Source organism: Polyodon spathula, chromosome 14, assembly GCF_017654505.1.
Source record: "Polyodon spathula isolate WHYD16114869_AA chromosome 14, ASM1765450v1, whole genome shotgun sequence".
Lineage (NCBI taxonomy): Eukaryota > Metazoa > Chordata > Actinopteri > Acipenseriformes > Polyodontidae > Polyodon > Polyodon spathula.
In genome coordinates this window covers 23,842,202-23,863,592 of record NC_054547.1, presented here as the reverse complement: position 1 = coordinate 23,863,592, position 21,391 = coordinate 23,842,202, and the positions used below count along the sequence as shown (strand labels likewise).

Genomic DNA, 21,391 nt, shown 5'->3' with positions numbered 1-21,391 from the left:
AACCGTACTAAATGCATAGGAAAATTGCAAGATAATTGCACAAAGTGGTCACGGTAAACTTTAACTGGGGTGACTTGTATTTATTTGCCCCAGTCAAATTATTTCTTTCTGTCTGTCTGCTGTTGCTGTGTGAGGTCAGCTGAGTCTGTCTCCCCCTAGTGTACGTCACCCTGTCCTGCACCTTCCGCTATGGGCGTGATGACATGGATGTGCTGGGGATAGCGTACCGGCAGGATATCTACGTGTCGACCCACCAGGAACGCCCACACCAAAATGCAGGAGAGGCTGCTACGGAAACTGGGGGACAACTCCTACCCCTTCTTCTTGAGGTAATTCAGAGTGGAGAGAGCCAGGCACTGTGAAGAGTTCAAACACATCAAACAAGGAAAACTATGCTTAATCCCTAGCTAAATGCAATGTGTTCCTTGTTTTGAGGAAGCAGCCAAGAAAACATATGATAATAATAAAAAACTAAACAGTGAAATATCAATTTAGTTTTGTTGTGTTTAAACTGCATGTTGATTAAAAGAATACCCCGTTATCTTTGAGTCTGACTGAGAATGAGAATGACTGAGTCATTCCTTATTGTCCCTTGCTAGTGATACAATGGATGATTCACATATGTATGTCATACTTTTTCCTTAAATCTGGAGAACCGCTTATCCAATTATCATGAAACTTGCTATGAACTTATTTAGCATGTTATTCAGAATATCAGATTTTGGGGATATATGGCAGAGTCTGTACATTTGTCCACATAAATATCACAGTTATCTGTACCTACTGTTGATGTACATCATGGACATCAATTTACAGCTGTGGCAGAGGATGTGTGTTACTTATGAGTTAAAGTGAGTTGATGGATGAGTGTCTGTTCACAGGCCAGATATAGCGGGATTAAAGTCAGCCTAGTATGAGGTCCTAAGTTGACTCTGTTATATCTTTGTGTTTCAGTTTCCGGATAACCTGCCGTGTTCCGTGGGTCTTCAGCCAGGTCCCACAGACGTGGGGAAGGTAAGGGCAAACCCCAATCCTCAGTCTTCAGTACTTCCTCCTCTCTTTAGTAATTGAGATTCTGGGATCAATAAGCTACTAACAGCCAAATGAGCAAGATGGGCAGAATGGCCTCCTCTAGTTTGTAAACTTTCTTTTGTTCTTAAATAACAGGATTTCACCTTTTCAGATTCTAGAAATCTTACAAGGGATTCAAAGATAACCGTTTTAACTAGAAGTCTTTTTCAATGTTTGCAAATGTTGGAATGGTATAGAATTCACTATTTATATGTATTATTTTGAAGTCGACTCCACCCTTGATTGATAAAGTGTGACAGGTCTCTTAATGGCCATAAGGGGAGTCTGTGTCTACTAATTATCCACAAATGGGACATTACGCTTGCAGAAGTGTCATATAAACAAGAATGGAAAAGAGATGAAAATAAATAACAAATTAAGACGAGAGAGTTAAAAATGGGAAATAAAATATAAATTAAGATGTGAGGGTTGGAGAGAATTTTATGTAGTGTGAAGTCAGAAATGTTTTCTGGTAGAGTTATGTTATTTTGTTCTTTGGTCTTTCTTTCATTGATCCTTTTTGGTTGCATATAAACTGTGTGATGTTAAAAATGTGGTGAAAATGCAGTTGTGCTTATGCTCGAGGAAGAGTTTTGATTAAGCGTGGGGGAGAATGTAATGAAGTTTTTCCATGAATGATGATAGCCGAATAAGCCACGAGCCCCCCAAGGGGTCGAGTGGGTTGTTTACGGCTCTCCTCATGAGTGAAATAACCACAGCTCTCTAGGAATGTTCGTTGAGTATTCTGGTTATATAACTAGCACAGTGTTTGGAAATAAACTATGTTTAAACCTGGAGCTGATATCAGAAGATTACTTTCCTTGGAACTGCTTAGCATTGCAGTGTCATTTGCAACAGTGTGATTCGTCTGGACATTCTGCTGTTCCAAATGAGATCCACTAAATATGTAGAGGCAAGAATCACTCACTCAGGGTTGATGTGTTTGCAGGAGAGTGAGAGAGTGAGTGAGTAGGTGAGGCCAGCAGTTGAAAGGTCTCTGTGTCACAAGCATCTCAGAGCAAGGTAAAGACAGATAATGATATGATGGGAACTCAGTATTGGAGCAACATAACCCAGAACCACTCAGAAGTGTTTCTTAATTGTGACCGTCCGTCTGTGGGCAGATGTAACGACTGATCTCTGTCTGTGTCTGCAGTTCTGCGCTGTCGAGTTTGAGGTGAAGGCCTTCGGTGCAGAAAACCAAGATGACAAAATCCATAAACAGTAAGGCAGCAGCAGATAGAATGAATGTCTTTTTTTCCCTTTTTATAAACCAGCTTCCGTTTTGTTTGGTGTCAGTTAAGTGTGTGGCGGTTTTGTACAGATCAGTTTGTAGTTGTGCTTGCTGGCTTGTGATGGGATATTGTGGAATACATATCCAGTGGCACAGCTGTCAAAGGACTGCTTTACAATTTCCATAATATTTAGATCTTATGATTGCCTAAACAGGAATAAATGGAGATGTTATTTCACTGCTCCCATACCTTTTTTATGGTTTTTTGCAACTGTTCTGAATTGCAATTATAATTATGCTCATTACTTAAATACTGTCTTTTTTATTTCTTGTGTTAATGTGCTTTCCCCTGAGTTCAGGCATTGCTCTGTGTAACATAGGCTAGATCAGCCAAAATGTCTTATAGAAGTAGGACACATCTAGTGATCTGCCACTTTGGACCAGGTTTCCTTTTGTTTTTGTTTTCTTCTGGCAATACACTAGCTGTGCACTAGATTCCACTAGCACTTACTAATATAAAGATCCTTTGGCTGATCTTGCCTACATTTCATAAGATCAGCTCCTGTTCCTCATTGCTTGCTGTTAATCTTTTTGTTTGCAGTGCTTCAATGTTACATTTACACTCAAGGTTTTGTTCACCAAGGAGGACACACACTGATTTTCCTTCAGTTCTCCTGAGCTGTTGTTACAATGAGGAAGCATAATTATACATTCTAAATTGGTACACAATAGTTGCAGTAGCAGCAGTCAGGCTTCATCCCAGTGCCTGTGTGTTCATGCTGCTCAGAATGCCTCCCTGCCCTCTGCAGGAACTCCGTGCGCTTGGCGATTCGGAAGCTGCAGTGTGCCCCAGAGCAGTCCGGACCCCCTCCCCAAGCCGAGACCACCTGGGAGTTTGTGTTGTCGGAAAGGCACTACACCTGGAGGCCAGTCTCGAAAAGGAGGTTAGGTGGGGTGGGGAGAGTGAGGCGGGGTGCGATGGAGTAAGCAGGTTGAGGTGAGGGGATGAAGCGAAGTGACGTGAAGTGGGGTGAGCTGGGATGAGGTAAGCGTGGTAAGAAGTGGGGTGAGCTGGGGGGGAGTTGAGGTGAAGTGGGATGAGCTGGGGGGTGTTGAGGTGAAGTGGGGTGGGACACTGGCCACACAAATATTAAAATTTTCAGTGGTCCTTCTTAATTGCGTGAGGAAGACATGGGAAGATTACGGAGATGAAACTGCATATTTTTCCATAATGTTGGAAGAGCACTGGTTTGTTTACCCTCATAAAAACATCTGCCAGTTCACACCAGCCTTTTATTGTTCTCTTCAACAAAACAAAGGATTTTACCAGCATCCCCTTGCAAATTGATGTATGTATTTATTCACTTATGCTGTTTTTTAAGACTTTCTACCACGGAGAGCCCATCAGTGTGCATGTGAATATCGCAACAACTCCTCGAAGACTGTGAAAAGCATCATAGTGACACGTAGGACGAAGTGAGCTTCAGTCATGACATTGAATTACTCTAATCATTGTAATGCAGTCGTTCACTATCTTGGTCTTATTTTCCTATGTGATAGATGCATAGATGAGGTTTCTGGGACTAACACAATATGAATGTTATACAGTATTATAACAATTAATTTTATCAGGTTCAAATAGTTCCTGCAGTCCATGGTTGAACTTTAGATTCCAGAACATGAATAACCATGTTTTTGCATTGCAGCCACTAGGTAGTTACACATGGTCCCTGCTCTTTCTACATGTTTTGGTTATTGCCCTCATCAGTAGTGGATTTTTTTCATGGAATTATTCAATTTTTGACTTATTGTCAATAATATTGAAAATTCTACCTGCTGGTTACAATAACTTTGGTTTGCGTTAGTCGGCTATTACAGCAGTTAATTTACGAGTGGTCTGAATACTGACCCCAGTCCACATTACAAAACAAAACCAACAGCCACAAAACTAGAACTGTAGAGCTGGCAGTCTCTGCCTGAGAAAAGAATAAAGGGACAGGGAGTGTTCGGGTCAGGATTGAGGTGCCCATGGCCTGGCTGTAACAGGTGCCATGTTTACTTTATCTTTTCCATCAAAAAAATACATACCAGTTAGCAAAACCCCCTTGAAAGCAGAATAGTTCATTCTTTTGCAGTGCAGCGGTAAAGCAGTGCGATTGATTGACATTGATACCGTGGGAGGGATTGATATTGTGTGCCATTGATATTAGATTTTATTTCATGTAACATTTGTGTTGAAATGCTTTGGCAACATTGGATTACTCCTATCATGCTAATAAAACCAGTTTGAATTTGAATTTGTGGTGGTGTTGCTTCTGACTTACCTGAATGTCTCCATTTCTCTTGACAGCCGAGCAGATTGCCAACGTGGTGCTGTATTCTGATGATAAATACACCAAGCCTGTGGAAGAAACTGAGTAAGTACCCTCAGAGTAATGAGACTTGTTTTGCTTACCGCATTGCAGAACAAACCCTATTTAATAAATGCAGTACAGAACTGGGTGAAAACTCATTTTCTGTTTGATACAGCTTGCTCACTATAAATACAGTGAAATACAAAACCAGCAACTTTCAGAAATGTTTCTTAAAACAGTTCAACTATTGTCCAAATCCCTTCGACAGAGTTCTTTAAAATATTCTGATTAGGAGAGTGTTTGAACCAAAATCATCTATTTTTTTAAGTTTTATCTTGTTTCAGTGATAAGGTGGCTGCCTCTGCCAGTTTCAAAAAGGTTTACACCCTTTTGCCACTGCTGGCTAACAACCGTGAGAGTCAAGGCCTGGCCCTGGATGGCAAGCTGAAGCATGAAGATACCAACCTGGCTTCTTCCAGTATGTTAGTGAGAGAGACCATTCTTATTTTCACTTGTGACTCCACACCAAAAATGTCTGACAAGGTCAGGAAGCAGTTTGAATCATTACACAAACTGGAAGCTTGCCTTGCTGCAGTGTGAAGGAAGGAGTCCTAAAGGAAGTTCTTGGGATCCTGGTCTCATACAGGGTTGTGGTCAAGCTCATTGTTGGAGGGTGAGTACTCTGGAATCTAGTCCTGCAACATGTATCATACTCAGGTTCTCAAGGGGGGGGACAGTGTTCAGAACACAAGTTCAACAGCACAGTATAATCGTGGAAACAGGCACAAAGGCTTACCGACAAGCTGTTTTCTGAGAAAATTAAAATTCATCCATTGGTTTCATATACAGTATAAGCCTTTATAACTGAATATAAGTGCCCATAGGGTTAAATATAAGTAAATGCAAGATGTGGGGGAGACATTTGTAAAACTGCTTTTCTATACATCAGCATAGGCTATATAACTATAGAAAGTATACATTTATTTCTTTAAAACATTTTCTTTTTTTGATTCTGCAGAAAAAAAAAAAACATTAAAATAAAATCACAAATGCAAATATGAATTACGAAGTCCTGTAATAACAATTTTTCATTGAAATACTAGTAAAAGACAGTCAGTTGAAATTGGACGGCTGCTTTAAACTGTAAAGTAATTGTATGTTCTTCAAATCTTATTTCCTGTTTTTTTCCAGGATTTTGGGCGATATTGCTGCCAGGTAAGAAGTGATTTCTATGTATTTTTTTTTTATTATGTACTTCAAAAGGTTTTGCTAATAGGAGGCTTGCTGTAATTCTAGGGGTGTGGTTCAACCTGTTTTCCTAATCCTATTTGTTAACCAGTACCAAGCCCACCTTTCACCAAGTGTTCTGACAGTCTGTCTCCCTCACCTCTCCCTGCCTCCTTTGCAACTGTGTTTCTGGGGGTTGATGGCCCTCTGTCACCTGGCCTTGGTTGAGGACAGCTCCTGCCAGTCCAAGGCAAGATCCTGGGCCAGACAGTCTATCCATTCCATACTACACCTATCAATGCTGTGCGCATTCACATGTGACTGAAAAGCAGGCCTAAAATCTGTCAAATTGCTTGTTGGGAAGGATATATTGTAAATGAGCTTCACTCACTCAGGTTCATTGCCCCTTTAAAAGTCACTGACCCAACACACAATTGCAATTTTAGCACTTACATGCACTTTTAGTAATACAAAATAAACACCAAGCTCCTTCTGAGCACTACCTTCACAGACAGAATCACCCTGCCTAAAACACCAGACAGCTAAGCGGTTTACCGGTAGACAAACACACAGGTTAATACACAGTACTCACTTGTGGCTGCTTCAGAAACAGGGCACACACATTCCTACCTCCTTCTCCTAAGCAGCCTCAGGCAGACTGGCTGCACCCTTTATAAACCCTGCACCTGGCTCTAATATACAATAGCCCGGTCCAAGTGATAATGAACTAATAAAACAATTAACAAACAATTAAATTAACCAAGACGTGCATACGCACATGTTTTCTTTTTTTAGCAGGGAGGAATTAACCCTCTCCCTGCTCACAATATATAAGTAAGGAATACCCCCAACATAAAAGCCAAAGGTGGTTTAATGCTTGTTACTACTCCAATTTGGCTTGCTAAATGACAAATTATTGGTAAGATTATTATTTCTTGCTATTTGTCGGACAAAAGGCATATACAGAAATAATGTGACACTATAAATATATATTTATACTTGTATGCACTCAGAATGGAAGAGCTACTGAGAGATACAGTAATCCTTGATTTTGTGTCTTATTAATATAAGCAAGAACAGCAATAGTGGATCATAGAATGTATATAAAATCTATATTTGAAGTTTCAAATATACCCTTTCTTGCTTTCAAATAAATGGGACTTATTGGCTGTACTTGCATGTTTTGCCCATGTCTATGTACTCATCATAGTCTCTCTTTACAGTGAGGTCGGAGTGGAGCTGCCTTTCCGTCTGATGCATCCCAAACCAGAAGCTGGTAGGTTGATATGGAGCCAAGAGCGATATCTAATTCTGCAGTTTTAGGACCCAGTTCAATTCAGGGTCCCTATCCCAAGTGAACATTGTTTATTAAATATGCTTTACATCTAACTGGTGACTGACAAATGTTTTCACAGTATATATGACAGATTAATATCACTGCAGGGTGGTGCAAAAAGATGTGTGCAGGCTTCCCTTTAACATTCTGCAAGTTTTAATTAAAACAGAAATAAATGACATACATTGACTGCAAAACAATTCCTTTACTTCTTTCCAAACAGTAAATTATTTAAAAAAACAAAACAAAAAAGAGAACATGTAGGGTTCACTACTACATACTGCAAAGCCAGGTATGAGCAAATGTAACATAGCCATCTTTAAAGTGTTATTTTTGCTCTGCATTGAGATACAACAATAACAAGATGGAGTGTAATATGACTAGCTACATTAGGGATGAGCGAACACTGGGCAAACCTGAGTGTCATTCCTGAATGCTTGTATTTGTTTGTTACTGAAGGTTGCTCAAAAATGTTTTAGGTTAAAGAAAGTAATTTGTTATACTTGCACTTTCTGGCTCATTTCCGCAATAGGAAAAGCAGCTGATTGACAGGAAGTAAGCCAGTGCAAGTGGAGTAACAGATATTGTGTTTTAAAATACAAAAATATATGTTTATGTCAGTCTTTTTCAAAACTGGACTTATCAGAATGTATAACTAATGGAAATGCACAACTAGCAAAAACTAGTAGGTACAGTGCTGTGTCAGTGTGACAGGCTGGCGAGTGGATAGAGCCCCAGAGACAGACTGCAGTTCAAAAAAATAATACTTTTATTCCACAATTAAACACAAAATAAAAGGGCACAAGGGCCAAAACAAAGATATTCAAACACATATAACAAAGCAAAACTTACAAAATAAAGTTTTCCTGGCTGCCTTCACTGGACCAGAAGATTCACAAAAACACAAAACAGCAAACCCAAAAATAGCAAGCACACCCATCCGCTTGCTTCCTCAGCTCGCTCCTTCCCCTAATAGGACGCTGAGGCCTCCTTTTATGTCAGGTGGCTGGGTGCTGATTGATCGTTAATTACTCCAATCAACCCCAGCCACCTGAACACAATAAACCCAGGCAGGTCTACTGTATTTTTGACTGCGATTGGTGTTTGGAATGGGGGGTACGTGTTTGTTTGAACTAGCGTACTTTTTGACTGTGTTCTTAACAAACCTCAGATTTTGTTTGAGCATGTTTCTTTGTTTTGTTTTTATTCAGCATTAGATGACAAAGCAGAATTAGATTACAATGCATATTTAGGTGGCAGTGCATCTGATTAAACGGTCTCATTTATATTGTTTATTAAGCATATTATACATTAAACTCATGTGCTGTATGGTTGTTGGTTTGGGAAAAAAATGTATTGGGAAAAGAATAAATATACCCTTGTGGAAGTCAAGTGGATGTTCCTTGACAGAGCAGGTATGAAGCAATATATTAGTAAGAAATACCCCTAGAACAAATGTGGAATTTCTTAGATCCAGCAGAGTGCTGCAGGGGGCAGGTAAATGATTCTACTCTGGAGTACCAGCAGAACTTAAGTAGAAAACATGTTTGTGAGGCCTTTGAGTTTTAAAAGTCTCCAGGATGTGATGACTGAAACAGAAAATGCTATTCTGAGTGAATCTAAACAGGAGAAAGAAGAAGAATACATTGTTGGGATAAGATATACAAGATTTTATTAACTTTCCAAGCTGCTCTTTACGATTAGTTTATTGTATTTTGCAGGGAGTGTGTTGGGACGTTGCCAGATGTACTGGGTGATAAATAGTGTGTATTTTCTAATTCAACTTAATCCAGGCTCATCCTTGTTTTATAAAAATGGAACTGTGATGGTAGTCTTACTCCCAGCACATCTATGTGAGCCAAGCTTTTGGACACTGATGCCAGATTAACTGTGTCAGTAATTGAACAGTAACAATCATGAATTAAATAACCACAGAACAAGACCTCTTAAATGTCCTGTAGGGAAGAGGGTGTTACTTTGTTGGCACTAAACAGTCACCAGAGCGGTATGTGATATTTTAGTTGTTACAGCCTGGTTTTGTTTGTTAGTTTCCACCTCACCCACTGCAGATAGTATCTGTACTGATTTTGCGACTTGCTTTATTGACAGATTTGTCTACTTGGTTTAGGGATGTGTACTGGTCTAAACTGCAATGCTTCAGAAGCAGAGATCAAAACCTTTCTTTTGGGTTAGGGTTAAAAACAAGGTTTTTTGAAGGCTCTGGGTTGTCACTAGTAACTGTGTAAATGGCTTAATTGTGTAGAATTTTCTCTTGTTCTCTGGAATTCCAATCCCTTTGTTGGTGTCTACAGTCCTGGGGCTGCCAATACTGATGTCATTCTGGTAGCCTATTCATCTACTACCACATACCAGTAAACATTTGTCCTTGACCCTTATGTCAATAGTATGGCTTCCTGTTGAACCCTGAGCCAGGTCTATGTAGTGGTGGCACTGGCTGCTCTGAGTTGTTTCTCTTTTCCCAGGCTGTCTGAATGTGTGCTATGGTTATGATTGGAAAATGATTATGAACTGTTTAACAGCTGTTTAATCCTGATTACCACTAATCTCACAATACGTAATGTTATCTTAGATAAGGTCATCTGCGAAACCAGCCGAAGAACAACGTCTAGACCAGGATCCTATTTATTGGGTATTTCTGGAACATAAGTGCACCTCAATGCAATGTAAAATGATGTCGTGTTACTAAGTTTTATTTTATTGTTCACCAAATTTAGTTTTTGGACCTAGAGTGTATATAACTTGACAAGGAAAGTCACACTGATATTGTACTAGACTGATGCAAACATTGGGGTCACCATTCGTATATAAGGGAATATTAACCTGCAACCATCATATTCCCTAAGTATTCAAGATTATCAAATCATTTTTAACAAGGCATGAGATCATAACCTGATCAGGGTAACAGAAAGCACTATGTATTTGTTGTGGATGTTACATGTTTTTAAAAATGCTTGCTTGTATATCTGTCTCTTGGCATTTCTTCTTGAGAGTTACAGCTCATCTTGTGTTATTTGTACAATGAAATTCTGAAATACCTGCAGTTCTGCTGAGCCATACTATATGTACTCATTGGTAACTCTCATTCTGTTTCATTTCCTTGCTTCCCCTCCACAGTGAAAGAAAGGTAAGGCTATATTATTGGAAAGCCCATGTATCAGATTCACAAGGGCTAGACAAGTTTGGTTTCAACCTCCACTCTGTCAGCCCGAACACCTTTGCATCACATCTTATTATCTGTCAGCAACTAATCAAAGTTGTGCCTGGATGGGTGTCCTCCAAGTAACATAGGGGACTGCAGAGTATGAGGTTGTGTTGAGTGGCCAAGTAGAAGCACTCTTCCCTTTGGGTCTCAGCATAGTATTTGGGACACTGTGCTGTAGAAGTGGCTGAAGTGTCCCCCATGGAATTTCAGCTTGGCTAAGATCTCAAATAAAGTCCCTTCCCCAGTAAATAACACTTAAGAACAAGAGAAGGTCATTACGCCCACCAGTGTTTGTTCATTGTCTAGTAGCTGATTGATGCCAGAATGTTGTCAAATCGGTTCTTAAAGGATCCCAACGATTCAGCATCAGAAACCCATCCCTTCAGCACTGTCTATGGTGTCTGTGTTAAACAGCCCGATGAAATGACATCTGCATCTCAGGTGTTTCTATTGTGTTCCTACTGCGTCACTGTTTTACCCTGTTGATTGATCACATCTGGGATTTTCTTTTGTTTTTGAAGATTTATCTGACCACAACATTGTTTGATGGAAGGTCTGTTCTTCCACTCTCATTTCACTTCCTGTTTTACAGGAAATAGAATACTTGACTTCACATACATAGTATCTATATGCAGCAAAGAATGTGAGAGTAAGATTCAGGTGGGTCCTATTACCTTTAACAAAGAAATGCCAGTAACAAATTGGGCAAGACACAGTGAAAAACAGCAAAACATGGGAGAATGTTGTTATGCTGATGAGAGGCAAACACATGTCTTTTAAAACCTTGGTTGTTTTCTCTTTATTTAACAAAGCTGTGTCTCCCAACAGTAAATCAGAAGAGGACATAGTCTTTCAGGAATTCAAACGCTGTTACCTGAAGGAACTTGTAGGTGAGGAGGAAGACGCATGTGACACGTAACCTAATCTAATGTCCTGTTGTGTGTCTAGTTACTGGAAACCACTTACCATATTTTACTGTTAGAATACTAAATAGGGTGTGATTTTAGTTTCTGGGCCTACAGAGCATTTTTGTTTAAAATAATTTAACTAAAAATGACACACTGGGATCTTTTCTGCAACAGCTTAACATTAGCAGACCAACATTTTTCAACAGCATAAGAAGGTAAGATATGGAGTCCTTTACCCCATTCAGGAATGGAGCACTAAATGTTAAATGTATTGTTTTATTTTAAATAAAAGACTCTTGGTAAGCCTGGTTCATAATAACAATGTCTGGTCCTGTTGCTGTTTACTGATTGAAATCCTTTGAAGTAAATGTGGAAAGATTTAGATCTAGAAGGATCATACAGTAGGGATTTGGATGGTAAACCATGCTAATTGTGTGTTTTTCTTTAAACATTTCTCTGTTCAGTTACACTTACTCTACATTGTAGCTGCTTTTGTAAGTTTAGTGAAGCTCTTACCAATTTAAAACTCTGTGTTATAGAGAATAAGAGACTAAGGACTGTAATTGGAAATAAATGTAATCTTACGACAAATGCGTCTTGTTTATTTATTGATGCAGTCTGAGTTCTTCTTTACTGCAGTCAGAGAACAACTTTATGCTGTGGAGTCGTGGTAAGTCCTATTTTGAGCTTTAATTGGTCTGTTTTATATGTTGGGCCCAATTCACTAAACGTAGCTTGTGCAGGACGTCATGCAGTCAGTGGCTTAGGTTTGTTTTCTGTCTGTGCAAAGTTGCCTATCGTAACTGGGGATCCCGCGGGTTGTGGAGGTACAACTGACAGAGGCAAGGCTGTCTGTAGCTCAATGATATCCGCTTTCGAGCTCCAGCGTGTAAAAAGGAGATGGACTTGGTGGTGGGATCACAAGACACCCACTGACCTTCAATTCTGCATTCATTTCCCAGCAATGGATATAATGGAGTGATACGTAGATATGTCACAGCCTCATTTTTGCATATATTTAGAAAACCGCTTCTTAAATTGTAATGAAACTTGGTGTTAACATTTTTAAGTTATTATGAGTATCAGATTGTGGGGATATACACTTACGTTTTAGTTGTGTCTTGAGAACACAAGAAGTTACTCCACATACTGCTGATCAGTTAATAATACTCATTCAGTCAATTAGCAGCACATTTGCTTACCTAATGACTGTGAATTCCTCTACAGAAATCAGCTATTTGAATGTGTGTACTCTATACAAAATGATTATGCCATTCCCTAAAATGAATTCTAGGGAGTTGATTATATTTGTTGAGTGACATTCTCTTTAGACACAAGAGAATTAGTGACTTAGCGATTTGTTTCTTCCTTGTCCATCTCTACCAAAGCTCTTGTTAGATGATGTAATGGTTTTATATAGTCTTTTTTATATTTGATATGTTGCTAAGGATATGCATATGCCTTACAAATTTTTTTTTTTTTTTAAATAAAAAAAACTTTGCTGTTTTTCTGTTGCTGCAAAGTTTAACAAAGACAAGTATTTCACTTTCCAAACATACAAACAAATTGTAAACATTAATGGCTGGTTTCAAGACAAGAGCTAACAGGGTCTGTGAAACCAGCCGAAAGTGAGATTCAAATAATAAAAGCAATACATCTAGTGAAACAAGAACAAGGCACCCAGAGGTGAGAAGCGTTTGGGCAATGTTGTAGTCAGCTGGATGTTACACCACAGATTCCAGTAGCTTTCTTGAAAACTTTATTTAGTTTTCTAGTATAGAGAAATTAAACACAAAAATACAGAACAAAACAAAATTACAACAGCAAAATAAAAACAACAGTACAAGCGATACTAATGAAGTCGTTTTACTTGTAAATCAATCTAATTAAAAAAAAAAAAAAAAAGTACTGAAATGGGTCATCAGTTCTAATTAGGTTTGCCCTGCGTGCCTTGTGCGGTTTCTTATACCAATCTGTTGAAGGCATAAAGGCCCAAGTCTCTACTGAAATGATACACTTTCTCAAATCCCTCGGTCAAAACATCATTGTTGCACATCAGCTTATTGCAATATGGTATTGAGGCTAATCAGTTTTGTGAGTTTCTAAGGGAATAACATTAATTCTGCTTTCTGTAAATAAATGTGGTATTAACACACTCAATACATTTTATGACCGAGCAAAATGCCGATAATATACACTCAAGCTTAACCATCAAGTCAGTCAATATCATGTTTAGTTCTGGATTCAAAGTGAAACCAGCTGCTTCCTGGTACAAAATCACAGCCATTGTAGGTCATCACTAGAAGTGATTATGAACCAGGAAGCAGTATTAACTTTTTAAAAAATATGTGCACATCCTCAGTTTGACTGGGTTAAAGCCATGGTACCAATTTTTTAAACATTCTTATTTTGTAGTTCAACTGATTTTTTGTTACTTTTGTGTGGCAATGTTGCCCTGCTCCTGTGTGTATTTCTGTGTTGTATGTTGCGTGTAGTGTGTTAATGGTAGTGTATAGTCATTTGTTTATGGGATATAAATGGGTCTGTGTAACACGAGTGATTTAAAATGTATATTTTAAACCACTAGTGTTACACAGACCCATTATATCCCGTGCACCAATGACTATACACTAACATTAACACGCTACATGTAACATACAACACAGAAATACACACAGGGGTGGGGGAACATTGCCACAATTTGTTTCAAAGATCTTAACTGATTTGTTAACTGGGTAACGACCACGTTTTCAAGAATGATACAGAGCGATACTCATCTTTGCATTATATCTTAGCACAGAGTACAATTGCTTATTTAACACAGACTGCCATTAGGATTATATAAGACTGTGTACCAAAAAAACAAGTCAATTTTCAGTCCTTAACCATTGTTTCCTTCTCACAGGTGTCACTGAAGAAGAATTAGAAAAAAATGGTTCTCTGAATAGTAAATTAAAGATATTTTTTTTCAAACAGTCTGATATAGCATTTTTATTTCTCAGATTTACATAGAACAAAGCTTCACTTTAATTAGACACAATTTTGAATTTTCCTATAGAGGGAGCGCTGAACTTAAAAGAAATTACTCAGCTGAAAAAAAGGTGCCAAAGTCTGCTTCACTTCAACTTCTTACCCCCACTCCCATCCTCCCAGCCCCACAAGTAACAAGGGAGTGCCTGGGGTTCTAAACAGGACAGATCCACAGTTCAGACACTCAGAGCTTGCTTAGGTTTTAAACGGACAAAAAGAAAGATTAAGCAAAACATGCCATGTTTACTTTCTAAATAAGAGTTCCCATAAGATACAAATGTACCTTAGTAACTGGTAGAAACCAATGACTGTTTTATTCAACCAAGTTGGGAGGAGGGGGAATCCTGTTTCAGTGAGGAGTTGGCACCTTTTTTTGTGGTTGAGGGGGAGAGGCAGGCTGTGGCATTAGGGTGAGGAGGTGCTAGAGCCGGGGGTGGGCTCACTTACAGATTCGTCATCCCCCCAGCTGTAATCAGTGTAGTCACTGTTCAGTGGGAAGTTTCTGCTCTGAGAAGCATCACAGGCATCCGGGTACAGCAGGAAGCCAGAGAAGGTGCTGCTGCTTTCAGGGCCCGCGTACATCCCGTTGGTGTTGCTGTCTTTAACCTGAAGCCAGAGCCGTTCACCGGCACTCAGGTGGAGCACCACCATCTGAGACACTTTGCCCAGGTCATCAAGTTGTGTGCTTCTGACAATGGACTTGTAGTCCCGAAATAAGCCCACCGTCAATGCCTTACTGTTGGCGCACAGGTGGTAGGAGAAGACATACGTGCCGTTTACTGGCGCCATGTAGATCCCGGACTGTGGGTTATAGTGGTTTTGAAGATTGTAGTTCACCTCTGTGAAAGGCACTGGCAGGTTGGGCCTGGGGTTGATGTCTCTCAGGGATGCTGAAAATGCAGACTGAACAGTAGGTGAGCAGGGTCCAGGTATCCCTCTATCCCCTGTAGCTCCCTTCTCACCCATGTGACCATGGAGCCCCTCATCCCCCTTTGGACCTGGCTCCCCCTTTAACCCCTGAGGCCCCGGTGGACCCACCTCTCCCTGAGGTCCCTTATGCCCATCTGTGCACTCACACACCCCTTGCTCACCCTGGTCTCCTTTCGTGCCATTGAGTCCCGGCTCCCCTCTGGGACCCATTTCTCCCTGGTCCCCCTTCTGCCCTGGCACTCCAGGGGGGCCAACAATGCCTGATTCCCCTTTCTCACCCACAGGCCCTGCGAGCCCCGGCTCCTCTAGTCTGTCCACTCCGTTGCACACAGCAGGGCACTGCCCGGGCATTCCCTGGGGTCCTCTCCCTCCTGGCAACCCATCTCTGCCCTGGTCGCCCTTGTCACCTGGAAACACAAGGTATCTGATTCAGTACTTCTCTTCTGGATTCCAAAATTCCAAAGATACTATGTTCCTATACTAGGGTGGGTAAGGACAATGCAACACAATATAGTATTCAAGATTTTTAACACAGCTTTTGCAGCCTCTATCATCAATAAGCCTGTAAATCAAACTGCTGAAACCAGATCTAAGTAAATTAATTCATACCATTATAAGGGTCCAACATTCAAACAGTAAAGTACACATGCTATATCCTCTGCCATTTTAACAGCAAAATAAATTCACAGATGCTAAGAAAATAAGAAAATAAGAAATTCTAGAACGATGAAAGGCCATTCGGCCCACCTATGCTAGCTCGCGTAAAGCAAGCGTGGTGCGTTAACACTCAGAAGAGAAAAAACAATCTTGACTTGCACAACAGCTAAGGATATTTACCAAGATGTTGACCAAAATATTTCTCCTTTTATTTTATGCTGTTATTTTCAGATAATTAACAAGTGATACCATGGGGGAAAAGGAAGGGGGGAGTGTGTGTTAGCCATTAGATGCGACAGTATCTGAGACTGAATGTAACCCTGAGACTGAATGTAGCCACCCTAAGAAGTGCAGTCCTATAAAGGAGGTAACTTACCTTTCAGACCCATGTCTCCCTTAGCACCATGCCACCCATTCCTCCCTTGATCTCCCTTCTCCCCAGTCTCGCCTTTCTGACCTGGAAATGGAAGAAATTCTCGGTCATCAAACTTCATCAATAATTAGTCTTTAATTAGCTCATCCAAGCTTTGTGAATAGGGTCCACTGCACAACAACAGTAGTGATCTGTCACAAGAGCTTCTACAGCACACATGTATAAATATAAATGTATTCAAATGTGTGTTAGCACAATCTATCTATCTATCTTTATCTACATTAGGATTGAGGACAGAGGGTGGGACATACTTCTTCACACAGTGTGGTGAGAGTATGAAATGGTCTGCTCATGTTGAGACAGATCATTATGATCCTTTAAGACCCAACTTGACAAAGTTCTGAGTTCAATCAGCTACATGGAATTGGACGAATAACATGGGCGTTTCTATCTGACGTTGGTGAGCAGCATGAGCAGCAGACCGAGACCAAATTGATTTGTGTAAGTTCCAGTTAGGATTGCAGGCTCTGACTATGCTAAAAGTTGAAGTTATCTATGCCAAGGACACCAGGGGCAGGTTTAAAAACCTGGACTGCAGAAAAAAATGTGTAGGCTGAACATGAAGATCGAATATATTTTGTCAGGGAAATCATGCAGGTTGTTGAATTAATTTATAAATAGCAATTATACAAAAATGTATGTAGATTGTAGACTGAAGATGAAACTGGCTACAGCCCGTTTGATATTGAAACAAGATAATTCTGTCTGGTTTCTTCTTTCTTCTTCCTCGGGTTTAGTTTATTTCTATGATAATGTTTCGTCACAAACCTTTGAGTCCCTGCCGGCCGATAAAGCCCCGAGACCCTCGGAACCCGGTGAATCCTCGACGCCCGGGGCTTCCTGGAGGACCTGTCAGAATACAGGAGGCAGAGAACAGATATTGCCATGTTTCATTTAAGGAGTGCTATACAATATAGAGGGCAGGCCAACAAGATACATTATCCAGCAGTCGTTGTTACTATATTATAGCTATTTGAAATGGAAAACTCTATGCTGCCTTCTAACTGGTTCTGCAGTCCAGGTATCTGGCCACACAATGTCCAGGTATCTGACCAGGTAATGTCCAGGTATATGGCCAAGTAAAGTCAGAATGCTACTGCATTACAATAAATAATGCAGTGAAGAAAATATTCTGTCCCTCTTGTAAAATAGGTAGCAAACTTACACAAATCCTAGAAAACACAGTGTTCGGAATCCACTAGACAAGATGAAGTCTTGCTCGTGCCATGCTTGATTGTCTGTGTAGTAGGTGTCACAGGTATGTTTGATAGTACTTTGTGTACAAGACATACAGCATAAATTGTATAGAAAATTGTGTAGTCTGACAGTCTGGCACTGTAAACTTTCATGAAACACAAACCAAAATGAATATAGCTTTGAGGACCAGTAAATAGACCAGTGGTTATCATAATACAACCGACAGGCTACATGAAGTCTCTGTTGATGTAACGTACTGCTGCCTTGCAACCTCCAACACTTGATGTCTGGTTTTCTAAAGCAACAGCAAATGAATCCGAAGCATTGGTGACCTGCTGAAGGAGCAGTTCAATTACAGTAGAGATTCATTGACTGATAGTATTAAGTGATGTTGCAAAGAGACATGAAAGTGAACAAGAGTTTTACTAATAAAACCCTTCCATGGTAAATCTGCACATGATTAGGAGGAAGTCTACACATGCTCACCGCACGAGGCAGCTCTGAACTGTGGTTGCAATACCTGGAAGGCCCATGTCTCCTTTGTCCCCCTTGGGCCCTGACGTTCCTTTGCAGTGCATGCAGAAACAGAACCAGGGAACGCTCTCAATTGACGGGGGCACTGGCGCCTCCATCAGGACCTCACAGTAGGAGTAGTCTGGCACAGGCCCCTGTGGAGGCATGCCCTCCTCGTTCAGACTGAAACTGCGTGAGCCGAGGTCAGTGAAGTTTATCCCGGGGAAGGGGTGAAGAGGAGGGGGCGAGGGAGGGGGAGGAGGGAATTGAGGGGGCTCTGGTCTGATTGCAGTCGACACTGTCCCATCAAGCACGGAGACCAGCCCCAGACAGAGCAGGACACTTCCACAGCTCATTCTCTGAAAACAGACAGACACAAACAAGATGGGTTCTTTCTAGCTTTCTGTGCTCAATTATTTTATTCCCCCATTTAGAATATCCAATTATGTTCCCTCAACCGCAACTCATCAGAACAGCCAAGGAGAAAAATGCAATACAATTTTAATATCATTATTTCTGTTGACTCAATTAATTCAGGGATTATTTTACCTGGTGCTTTGACGTGGATTAATCTTCTGGAATTTAAATAATATGCTGGCTGATCGGTAACTGGCATTTCTTGACTAAACTCATTCTCAAGGAAATCACGGTCCAAATCCAAACATGGATAGAAATTTGTAATTATTTAGACATTTTAAAGTTATAATACACATATTGTTTGAACTACCGAAGCACGGCTCTGTCCTAAATTTCAGCAGCACACCACTGGATCCAGGAATCATGTTAATTAAGTAATTAAATCGAATAACAAAAATGTATCCCATGCTAGATGTGCATACCCATGCTTGTGGTATATAATGTGTTTCTTTTTCCTACATGATTATTTTAATTCTAAAGGGCTGGACACACTTTCTGAACGGTTCAGAGGTCCGGTATGCGGAGAGGTACTGTTTCAAAGGCATGGCTGTCCAATAGAAACAAGGTGATTATTGTTAACAAATAGACAGAAAATAAAAAGTGCAGATACAAAAAACAATGAAGTGTATGGTATCAGCTAGGGTCTCTGTGCGACGTTTAAGGAAAATAGAATCAGTTATTGCAAAACAAGAAAAAACAAATAGCTAAATTCTTCTAAACTGTTCACAGGTAAGTAGGCTGAAAAATGTCAAAAATGGTGAATAACCCCTGAATCGCTAAACCCTTATCCCCTTTAGAGACAGTTTTTGTCATAGTAACCCCACAGCCAGGTATTTTATGACAGTTTTTATAAGTGATATAAAAAATATATATATTTGAGGCAGTAGAGTGAATATTTTTTGGATTTTCAGACCCTTGCTAGAACGCACTACTACATTTTTACTTAAACACACCCACCCCTCCACCCCTACAACCCCCCGTAAGATCATAAAATATAATTCTAGTTTTTAAAAAACTAAAAAATTATTAGCGGGTTTTTTTTTCGCCAATATATAAAGTTATATATTATAAATTTAAGATTAAACTCCTAAATTCTGAAACCTATAACCTATATATTAAAAATGTGCTGCAAATAAATAAATATTCATCTGGCATTGTACGGTATACAATCAACCATTTTTTATTATTGCCTTATGCCATACCGGGTCCATGCCGTATCGTGCAGGTGTGGCCGGCTAAAATCAATATGTCTGAATTTTTCTGTGCATACCTTGGTGCAGCTTCACATTATGTGTGTGTCTAGCCCTTAAGCGAGTGATTCTCAACACAGCTTACAGTTCTGTAATCATGGCTGTCCAATAGCAGTCACATGAAGGGAAGGATTGCAGTAGGAGGAATCAGAATCCAGGCCCAAACCATGAAATGAAACAGCCTTTTTGAAAGCTACATAGGAGTTATCAACATGACTAAGGGACTACTGAGGTCTGTTGTGATTGCATAAAATAAGTCTGCCAACTGCCAGATTTTAATGGACACACAGATATCCAGATCTTTATCTGCTAACCCACCCATAACTGTCAAGTTGGCAATGTTTCGGCTGGCGCCTTTCAACAGAAAGGTACTAGCTGAAACATTTTTCTACTTGAATCAGTGTCTATTTATTTTTCAGGTAACTGTTTCCAATGTGTAAGTTTCAATTCACATTCTTATTTTGTGAATCCTTAGCTCTTCCTTAAGGAACACTAAAACACTTAATCAAAACATATTTTTCAATGAATAGATGACAACAAGAATAAAATGCACATAGAGGAAATATCTTACCTATCCAAAGATGTGGTGCGTAATAAAAATGGTGATCACAGAACCACTGGAAAATGAACACACAGGACTGGGAATTGATCAATTTATAAAGCTCTCACAGAAACCGATAGCTGCAATCTGACTCGAGTCTATTATGCCCACCGCACTCCCCTCAAAAAAAAACAAAAAACACCCATGTAACACCATCTCATTGTGGACACTGCAAGAGAAGTAGGTCTTTTTTCTGTAGGCTCCTATTGAAGTTGGTAAGATGATTCCACAGCTATTGCTCATCTCAGGTTAATAATAATCAATAGCCTTTTTATATATAAAAAACTTCCTTTGAACAAGAAGTTGATGTTCCTGAAAAAATAACACTGTCTCCCTCCCCTTCCCATCAAGCTAAAAGGGGCTATTTGTGTTTGTCCAGTTTATAGTAACGGATTTGTTGATTTCATAACTAGGTTCTGGGAAACTAGATCCAATTTGCAGCATTTACACTGCGGTTACATGACTGAACACTGAGTGAACCATAACAATATATTGGGTGTGTTTGTGTGGGTAAAGGTGAACTTTGTGACTAGTGGGGCAGTGTCTGTCCTTGTGTGAGTATAAGTCTGTGTTTCAACCATCAGGTGAATATTTGTTTACATACATACAGTACTGACACAAATTATGGAAACAAATGATTTACAGCAAAACTGCGTATGGGGATTTTATTGTCCATTTTTCCTCACCCAGACTCCTTAGTTACTAAATACCCTGGAATGAGCAATTCATCTCAGAAGTATAATGGTATCCAAAATGCGCTCCTGTTTCTGGGAAAACAGTAAAACTAGGGGTGAGGGGTTTATTGCTGGATAAGCTCATACAGACTACTTGTTCACAAAATATCTTGGTATCCCTGAACAGATCATCATCTCCTCTTTAAAATAATGTCCCACAAGTGCAGTTGTTTTGTAAATTATCTGGTGTTTCCATAATTTGTGTCAGTACCTGTGTCTAATCTACCACAGGGTGTTAATAATATAATAATCTGTTAATGAAGGCTAAAAATGAAG

The 21,391-nt window shown here is 39.8% G+C and overlaps 1 protein-coding gene and 1 pseudogene across 1 annotated transcript; one reads left to right on the top strand and one right to left on the bottom strand.

Annotated features, from left to right (window-relative positions):
• The window catches only part of LOC121326569, a 28,018-nt pseudogene extending 16,169 nt beyond the window's left edge, over window positions 1-11,849 (top strand).
• A 2,192-nt stretch (window positions 11,850-14,041) lies between these two features.
• LOC121326568 (otolin-1-like) lies at window positions 14,042-18,133 on the bottom strand. The gene is made up of 4 exons (XM_041269908.1): window positions 18,121-18,133; window positions 17,172-17,252; window positions 16,347-16,427; window positions 14,042-15,720 (listed from the first exon to the last, which is right to left on the bottom strand). The coding sequence occupies exons 1-4, from the start codon at window positions 18,131-18,133 to the stop codon at window positions 14,789-14,791; spliced, it is 1,107 nt and encodes a 368-aa protein (XP_041125842.1). The 3' UTR covers window positions 14,042-14,788.
• Between the last annotated feature and the right edge of the window lie 3,258 nt (window positions 18,134-21,391).

Bases quoted from the DNA above. Each gene is read 5' to 3' on its own strand.
- LOC121326568 (XM_041269908.1), bottom strand. The intron at 16,428-17,171 runs GTTTGTGACGAA...TTCCATTTCCAG, and splicing joins CGGCCGGCAGGGACTCAAAG to GTCAGAAAGGCGAGACTGGG. The intron at 15,721-16,346 runs GTAAGTTACCTC...TTGTGTTTCCAG, and splicing joins GGGAGACATGGGTCTGAAAG to GTGACAAGGGCGACCAGGGC.